At 38.2% G+C, this 9,318-nt stretch overlaps 2 protein-coding genes across 2 annotated transcripts; both read left to right on the top strand.

The window, feature by feature from the left end:
- The first annotated feature begins 323 nt into the window (after positions 1-323).
- LOC111323881 (histamine H2 receptor-like) lies at positions 324-1,694 on the top strand. Its single transcript, XM_022927322.2, has one exon. The coding sequence runs from the start codon at positions 461-463 to the stop codon at positions 1,559-1,561; it is 1,101 nt and encodes a 366-aa protein (XP_022783057.2). The 5' UTR covers positions 324-460; the 3' UTR covers positions 1,562-1,694.
- A 3,221-nt stretch (positions 1,695-4,915) lies between these two features.
- On the top strand, positions 4,916-9,318 carry LOC111323946 (NADH-cytochrome b5 reductase-like). Its single transcript, XM_022927407.2, has 5 exons — positions 4,916-6,099; positions 7,197-7,284; positions 7,573-7,677; positions 7,806-8,009; positions 8,829-9,318. The coding sequence occupies exons 1-5, from the start codon at positions 5,735-5,737 to the stop codon at positions 9,030-9,032; spliced, it is 966 nt and encodes a 321-aa protein (XP_022783142.1). The 5' UTR covers positions 4,916-5,734; the 3' UTR covers positions 9,033-9,318.

Here is a 9,318-nt window from a genome sequence, read left to right as displayed (position 1 = left end):
AGTTAAAATCTTAGCTTATGATTCAGGGAACACAAGTGAACTGTCGATGAGGACGTCATTAACTTTGTTGTAGGTGTTTTCCGTGGAGATGCATATATGCTGATCTAATGAAAAATAAACATTTTCGTACACACAGCCCACAGGGCTGACAGGTGCGTTTGATATCCGAACGTCCTCTTATAAATCATTCTGACTTAAACGATTCCGCATTACCTTGCGTTGTTAAATAATTCACGCAGGTTTTCAAGTTGACAGTGAAAGTTGGAACATTCGTTAGTTTTTGCGTAAAAAAGTATTTGATTCCAGATTAAATACCCACTCAATTTCGCTTCCGCGCGCAGTTTCACTTTATTTGTCAGTTCTGCTATTTGATTATTGGTCAATGCACAGCGTCGTCAGAGAACGCCATCACTTTACTGGTTAGGTTGGTCTGTTCCTTAGTTACACTTGTCGCAGTAAAATGCCATCGTTAAGTTCTTCAACAACCACCGAAGATATGGATGTTATTAACTGCAGTTTTCAAGTCTTGATACGGTTTCCACACACCATGTCTGCGCGCCTCACAGGCATCGTTACTTGTATTATCAGCGCACTGGGCTTGATGACTGCTGTGTCATGCAATACGTTATTTATTGTAGCCTTTGGGCGGACACGAGAACTTCGTACGTACGCGAACTTATTCCTTGTTAGCCTATCATGTACTGACTTACTTGTAGGCTCCATTGTGGAACCACTGTACATAACGCGGCAATCTCTGGCGCTATCGGGAAAAGATGACTGTGGTGTTTGGATCGCTTATTTGACAATGGCTCTGTTCTGTACGGGTGCGTCATTTCTGAACTTAACCTTAATAAGCTGTGAGCGCTATGTCGCGATATTTTCTCCGTTAAACTACGTGAGGCTGGTAACAAAATCTCGGGTGTTGAGTATAATCGGTGGAGTGTGGCTAGCGTGGGTGACACTGACTTGCGTGCGTTTTGCTGGAATACCAAACCGTATTGTATACCTGATTTGTTTCGCTGTCATTGGCTCATGTTATGCTATTACGGCTTTTGTCTACTTCTTTATTTTCCGAGAAGCCAGAAGGCATCATCGACGGATCGTTAGCGAACAACGACACTATGATCCTCTTGCACCCAGTGTAGCTCGCGAAACTAAACTGGCCAAAACAATGGCGTTTATATTTGGTGCGTTGCTAGTTTGTTACACACCGGGAATGATAATTTTACTTATCCGCACAATCAAAGGCGATTCGTCTCAATTGTTGTACAATTACTACCCATGGGCAGAAAACTTGATTTTTTTGAACAGTGCTTTGAACCCAATGATTTACTGCTGGCGTAATCGGGAAATACGCCGAGCAGTTTTCCGAGTTATTAACCCGGTGATAAGTCAGATGTTCAATCGCCATTTCGCCTCCTCGATTAAGGTAGGGTATGTCAAAGAAGCAAGGTCTAGGACTCCGAAAACTGAATACGGTATCTTTGTTTCTGGTAGAAGAGTGCAAACATCTCATGTAACAAGAGACGTCGAGATACAATCAGTTTGCTCGAGGGAGTAACAAGTGGATCATTTCTCGATCGCAGGCGTGTGGCAAAAAATTTTTGTTTTGTTCCTGTTAAGGCAAGATCCTTATCACATCAAGCGCTAATGACTCCAATTCACCGACGTCTCTTCGAAACTTCAACACTCAATGAAGGCGCTTCATCACAAAAGATAACTCATCTTTTAATATTTCTACACTTGTGTAAGTGTTTGATATTTTGACTTTTGCCGCCTTCCCTCTCTTCAGGCGAAAACGCGGCTTTTATCGACACTCCATGTTGTGTGCAAAACAGAATTGTTCTCTTTATCGGGCGAAATGTTCAACGGAGAAAGAATATTCGTAAACGTTTCTTTTTAAGATATTTACCATAGGGCATTATTTCATTTTTGCCTTTAAGTTAAGCCCTCTATATTTTATCGTGTATGAAAGGTAACTGACTCGTGTACATGTTGTTTTAAAATTTTCTATATCTCTACGGGATGCTTTTTGCCAGCAGCCCGGCCCATCTAAGCCAATAACCGTATTCAATATGTATGTTAATGGGGCGATCCAGTGTGTGTGTATGAAGAACGAGGACACCATGTTTACTCAGACTAAGCTGAAAATAATATTAGTTCGTTCGAAACACATAAAAGCTTTGCTTTGTGGTAATTGGCAAATGTTTCGAAAAGGCTCAGCTTGCGAATTGCGTCACGTGCCCATAATCCTTTCTTTTTCTCTGGGGACTTCTCGCTGAGATTTACCTTTTTTTACAGAAAAATTGCCACCCGATCAGCGAGGATCTGTTGATAGTGTTTTTCTGTAACACTCAAAAAGTTGAATCGAATTCGTTAAGACTTACATATTTTCTTTAAATCACAATTTATCTATTCCAATAAGTTTTATGATTAAAAGAATTCAAGTGATCTGTCTTTTCCGTTCAAAGCTGAAAGATTTAATCTTAATGCCCACGCTAGTCAAAGCATTGATAAAAAAAAAACTTCCTTTTTGTCTCGTTTCGGCTTTTTTCTTTTATCGTCATTTATGTATGGCTGTTTATTAAAAAGACGCAATTGCTTGTTATTGAACAAATTTAATCGCACGAGTGTAAAGAAAGAAATGAATTTTTTCAGCTTTTTGACGCTTAGTGTTTGCGTTATTAAGTGCGAAATTTGCATTATCTATCCGAGCAGTCTTGCATAGAATGTGACCGATCCAATTTTGATGCCGCAAGAGAGTGTTTTTATCAGTTCTGGCCTTAAATTTTCTCGCAGTGAAGTTGAATTGAGTATCGACGCAACAATTTCAATTTCTTTCTTGTGAGATTTATCAGAGTTATATAACTCTGGATTTATCATTTACCAAATATAAAATAAAAACCAGTGAAAAATTGTAAGTTTGTCTCGAGCCATGTGTTATCAGCTGAAAGTTAACACAATTATGTGCATATGTTTTTGGACCTTTTTCAATGGCAACGGCGGAGTTAGGTCCTTAAAGCTAAACTATTAGGTGTCAAGGTCGGTAAGCGTATTTCCTTATTGGTCAATAATTTGTTTTACCAGATAAACACCTCGAGATGCAGTATAACTAGAGTCCTAGACCGAAATTTCTCAACTTAAGGTTTAATTTCTGCCATTGTTACAATTTCAAGGTGTGTATTTAGCCTGACCACATAAGGGCCGACCATTTAACTTTTGAGGGGGGGGTGGGGGATTTCTGGTCATCAAGAAATTTTTTTTCTAGCAATCTGCTGTGCAGGATATTTTTTCCGATTTTTTGTTACATTTTTGCTGTTACACTTGGGCAGCATGCAATTTTTTTCTTCCAACAAGCTCTTGCAGGAAATTTTTTTTCAAAATCACCCACCCCCCCTCAAAAGTTAAATGGTCGGCCCCTAACCTTTGTTGTTGAGGATGGAAAAAGCGAAATGGGGAGGAGCATATTTGTTATTTCAGTTATGGTTAAAGCCAGAAAAGAGGGTCTGTGAACAAACGTCAGAGTATCTGTATTCAAAGTTTACGTGGCGTGACTCTGCTTATGACCTCAGGGACTCTGAAAATAAGCTCAATGTTCCATTACCGCGCACTAATTATTACAGAAAAAGCTTTAGTTACAATGGCGCCGCGTTATGGAACAGTCTACCATGCGATGTAAGGAACACAGAATCATTCTAAGCAACATATGGCAATCTGCGGTCTTTCCTTACACTTAGGTAGCACGGAAAGCCGTAAAAATCTTGAACAAAAGCTCATCTTTCAAACCGGCAGTCTAAATCCCACAGAGATCAACGAACACTTTTCATCCCACTAATTTATTCTCGTTTTTCTTGTCGCCATGTTCCCACCAATAACGTAGCTCCATTCTCTGCCTTTAAAAACACACACAACCCACAATTCGTCTATTCGCTCCGACGAAGGGCTAACGCTCGAAACGTCAGCTTTTGGAATCGTTACGGTGGCCAATTTACCACTTCAACTTTGTTGATATATCCAAATTATTTCGTCACTCCCACCGACGCAGCCCCAAACAGTTTCTTTCGAAACTATCAGCCTTTCAGGAACACAGAGTCTCTGGGGGTATTTAAACGTAAGATCAATGACATTCTTCAAGTCTAACGCACGGCATTCACGGAAAACAGCTTTTAGTGTTATAGTATGCAGTTTGAATTTTAAATATCTTAGCGTATGTTATATGTATTTTGAATGAGCTGATGAATTGATCGTGTTTGAATAAAGATTACATTACATTACAACTAAATTCAAGACATTATTGCTACAAATATGCTATCAAGATGAAATAAACAATTTTTAATATAAGAGAAAAATCGAGTTTCCAGATGGGATTTGAACCCAATCTGGAAACTCAATTTTTCTCTTATATCAAAAATTGTTTATTTCATCTTTACATGCTCACTTCGGGGGCTGCTTGGCTGCATGTGATGCTTTAATGTGACAGCGTGATGCTGTTAGTGAGCTTCTATGCGCTAGCTGATATTTGGCTGTGTAGCCGCGTGATGCGGTTCCAGTCAATACCCACTAATTGACTCTTGCTCACCATAGAGTCTCCTGTAGCTCAGTTAGAGCATCCGACTAGATCACGGAGGGTCGTGGGTTCAAATCCCATCTGGAAACTCGATTTTTCTCAAATATGCTATCTGCGCCTTAAATTATGGCGATGGTCGACTTCTAGCATATAGGGTTTTAACGAAAATTACTTCAAAGGTCACTACGACACTACTACACCAGATGTATTTTGTGCCCCATACCGTGGTAGATGTGTTCCCTTCCCCCCACCCCCTTCCATCCCTCTTTCCAACAGATAGGAAGGTTGTGGTGAAGCACAATCGTTGAGACTCCAATCATGCTTTGTAACCTCGTGTTGTCCGAGAGAGTACTAAGTACAGTCAGTTCTCAAAATGGCGGTTGAGGAAAGTGGATATGATAAATAATGGATATAGATGAAAAAAAACCAGCAAATCAAAGCTCTTTTATACTGAGCTCAAAAAGAAAGCGGGATTTGGAGACAAGCGGATCAAAGGTGTCGCGCACCGAAGGTTTTTCTTGGTGGACATCATTAATGTTGGGAGTTGAATCAAAAAGTTGTGCAAACGTTCGTAGTTCGGTTGTGTCGACAAAACGTAAAGCTGACAGTCAACACCATCAGGGAAACGTTCCCACCAAAAATTGAATCTAGACATCTCTCCACGCTTTCCGTTTGTGGAAAAAAGAGTTGACGAAGTTGGAAGGCGACGAGAAATGTTGTGTTCTGTTAAATCCATCGACCATCAGCTGATTCTGGCTTGCACTGAATTATTTTTTACAGCTGAACATCTTTTGACAAAATAACTTGTTGTTTTTTTTTCACGTGTGTAGGTGACCAACGATTGGTATTTGGTTAATCATGTTATGTTAAGTTCCTTGTCTGCTCCCGTTTTTTAACTATAGCCAACTGCTGTGCACTTCTCTCATTTCAAATGACACTCTTTGTATTTTACCTTTCTGGTTGATGAGTTCGCTCTGGATAAGGTAACAAAAACTCTTTGGAAACGTAATCGTCACATTTCGATAGTGATATTGTCTTTGTTGAAAGGATGTTCATGAAAACACTTAGATAGTTCACAGAGAGATAGTTCACACTGAAAGTATAGGATAAGACAATTCCCTGTCTTACACTTGAAAGTTATTGTTGTCAAAGGCATTTGAAATTATCATGTCAGGAACTGGAGAGAATTCAGGCAAGCATCCTGTGGAAAATACCAGTCTTGATTTCCCAGAGCCTCCAGAAAAACCACTTGATAGTGACTGCTGTGGAACAGGTTGTGTACCATGTGTCTTTGATATTTATGACGAAGAAATGGTAAAATGGAGATTAGAATGTGACAGAATAAGAAGTGGAAAAACTATCACAAAGGATTTTCCCGATGGAAGTTTCAATCAAGTACTGTGTACTTCAGAGTTTCGATGTTTTGAACTACAGTCCATCATTAGGGTGACAGATGATTCATGTGTATACAGATTTAAGATCCCAGGAAATAAGAAGCTAGGAATTAAAATAGGACAGCACTTGATAATGAGGTGAGAAGTAAACATGACAGGGACAATTCCATTGCCTTACCTATTAGAGATCTTTTGGCTTGGCATGGGGGATAGTGGGTGGTTACTTATTTCTTGGTGTGAGCCAGTTCATTAACCTTCCTCCCCCAAGATCTCTTGTAATTCTCCCTACTGTCTGCCATACAACCCTTATATGGTAAAAGGCTGATAGTTTCGAAAGAAACTGTTTGGGGCTGCATCAGTGGGAGTAACAAAATAATTTGCATATACCAACAAAGTTGAAATGGTAAATTAGCCACCGTAATGATTACAAAAGCTGACGTTTCGAACGTTAGCCCTTCATCATTCGCTCCGACGAAGGACTAACGCTCAAAACGTCAGCTTTTGTAATCATTACGGTGGCTAATTTACCATTTCAACTTTGTTGATATATCCAAATTATTTCCTTATATGGTAAGTTCTGAGAGTTTGGTATTGGAACAACTAATAAACCCCTAATTGATATTTTTTTGTAATCTCATCACTTTTCTGCTTCAGGGCTCAACACTAACAGTAGCCCACTAGCCACAGACTAGTAGAAATTCAGTTTTGGCTAGTGGTTTTCAATTTCCACTCGCCAGTTTGGCTAGTAAACAGACTGAAATTGTTTGAACATCTAAAAACATCTAAGATGTCACTATAGCCACTTGGCTAGTAAGTTGAAAAATTAGTGTCGAGCCCTGCTACTTGATATTGTATTAATATTGTAAGGAGAAATTCTGTCTTGGCTGCTCATGGCAGTTAAAGGGTTAAATGGGATACTGATTTTTCAACCAATAATTGGTACATATCATTTTGTTTGATTTGACTGATCATACAATCATATTTCAAAAGGCACATGATTTAAATGTTTTAAGTATAACAATTTCCACCTATGGGTGAAAGGGGTAAGGGAAAGCTTTCATACTGTAGCTTGGGAAAGCAAAGACCTTATTGTGACCCTTGTATGCATCGCAGTATAGGAATAAGAGAATCCTCTCTCATAAGAAAGGACCACTGAGACTCTTAAACTTTGTTTTAATCACAGTGGATGCAATTTTTTTAAGAGGCAAATTTGATGGATGCAATTATATTTTTAGAGGCAAATTTGATGGCAGAAGTATCACAAGACAGTACACACCTGTTAGTCTTATAGACTGCCATGGGTTCTTTGATGTTCTCATCAAGGTATTTCACAGAGTATACTGTTTTATTTTCTGACTAATTATACAAAATGATCAGAATAGTTTTATCTGAATGATGAATTTCACATTTATCATATCATATTTTCTATTTTATAAGGAACAGTCATGCTAGGCCATGAGCCAAAGATTTGTTTCTTAATGGAAAATTAAGATCCTAGAAATCTAGATTCAGATGGTAATGACTTGTATTCTTTCAAAAAAATTACCATTCTGTACTTGATCTGTTTCAATTAATTCAATTTGTAAATCATTCACTATTTTTCTTTTTCAGGTTTATTTGAATGGGAAAATGTCTAACCATATAAGAACATGGCAAGTTGGTGACATGGTTGAATGGCGGGGACCCTTTGGAAATTTTTCTTACACACCAAATCAGGTATTCTGAATTATCTCATTCTATAAGGAAAGTACGGAGAAGAATCCTTTAGGGAACCTTGAACATATGTAGATTTAAAATACTCTTACAAAGCATGTCTCCTATTTTACAGTATTGTATATTTTCAGTATCGTCGGGTTGGCATGTTAGCTGCAGGAACAGGGATTGCCCCAATACTGCAAGTCATTCAAGGCATTGTTACAAATGAGGATGATGAAACCTTTATCCAATTGGTTTATACGAGCAGGACATATGATGACATTTTAATGAAAGACACACTGGATGAATTAAAAGCTTATTGGAATTTTTCAGTACACTATGTTCTAAGCCAGGTTAGTTATTACTATTGTAAATTGAAGGCAATTAATACAACATTATTTTTAACCCTTTGCACTCCAACATCATTATAGATATTCTTGGTACTGTTCTCTCTACATTTCCTAAGGTGCTGGCAGGGAGAATTTGTTTAACAATCAAGAGCTACTGTAGTAAGGGATCATTTTCTATATTCTCGTGGTCTTGATTCAGAGATGATATTGTAAGGAGAAATTGGATGCTAGTCACACTTATGCAAAATGTAATGGAAACCTGTGTTAAGGATTTATTTTCCTTTTCTAAAAGAACTTTTGAAAAAGTGAACTGGAAGTTAACTTTGCTGGAAGTTATGTTACTCGCGCGAATTGACTGACACTTCAGAAATAAAAGACCCAGATTTATGGGAGGTGCTTATGCCATAAAAAAATCTGGTGTGGTTGTTTTGTTGTTTTTACGGGACTTTTATCAATGGGAATTTGGACTTTCTTTGGAGTTTGGACTGGGAGAATTTAGAAACCTAAGGAGAAACAACCTGTTGATGGATTATTGACAGGTAACCAGCCATGAACTAACCCTTTCCATCTAGGATGGGTAACAATACCCATACTGTAGTTGTTATTCTTTGCATTCATGTTATTATTTTTACGGGCAAAGGAAGATGAATTGAATGACTGATTGCTCATGAGTTAAAAACCATGAAATGTTGTTGCAGTAATGTGATTTTTTTCCTGTCATTCTAAAGTCCCTGTTGTAAAACAGTTGCCTGATCTTTGCAATCTCCCTCAAGTTTAAGGCCTGGTCGAGGACTTCTTTTACTATGGACGTTGCTTTTGTAGGAAAGTGAAGCTGACCAATCAAAAGTCAAATATGGAGATCACGTGTCACATGGCAGGATCGATCAAGAGCTTGTGTCAAGGGAGATGCCTCAGCCATCACTTGATGTTCACGTGTTAATCTGTGGAACCAAGTCTTTTGATAAGGACATGATAAAATATTTGAAAACTGCCGGTTATACATCAGACATGTATTATAAGTTCTGATTACGAGAAAATTGCTCTTCAAGAAAGATCTTTTGTACACTTCAAAGAAAAAGCATAACTTTTTAGATGCTACTTGGATACCCTTCCCTGATCAAACGCTTTTATTTTATTGCGATTTTTTAACCCTCCGATAATTCAATCCAAGTAGTTTTTTTCTTAGAGGTTTTAGAAAGCAAAGTTTCACAATAGTTTTTTTCTTGACATATGGATGTATACAGGCACAAAACCTTTGTACATGTACACTACAGTTGCCAATGGTGTTCTTAATAAACTGACTGAGACAATG

Source organism: Stylophora pistillata, chromosome 11 (genome assembly GCF_964205215.1).
Source record: "Stylophora pistillata chromosome 11, jaStyPist1.2, whole genome shotgun sequence".
Lineage (NCBI taxonomy): Eukaryota > Metazoa > Cnidaria > Anthozoa > Scleractinia > Pocilloporidae > Stylophora > Stylophora pistillata.
This window is presented reverse-complemented; position numbering and strand designations above follow the sequence as displayed.

What these genes read in the sequence shown, in the direction of transcription:
- LOC111323881 (XM_022927322.2), top strand. Translation starts at nt 461, where the DNA reads ATGCCATCGTTAAGTTCTTCAACAACCACCGAAGATATGGATGTTATT.
- LOC111323946 (XM_022927407.2), top strand. Translation starts at nt 5,735, where the DNA reads ATGTCAGGAACTGGAGAGAATTCAGGCAAGCATCCTGTGGAAAATACC. An exon ending in GGACAGCACTTGATAATGAG is followed by an intron (nt 6,100 to 7,196) that starts GTGAGAAGTAAA and finishes TTATATTTTTAG; the next exon opens with AGGCAAATTTGATGGCAGAA. An exon ending in TTTCTTACACACCAAATCAG is followed by an intron (nt 7,678 to 7,805) that starts GTATTCTGAATT and finishes GTATATTTTCAG; the next exon opens with TATCGTCGGGTTGGCATGTT.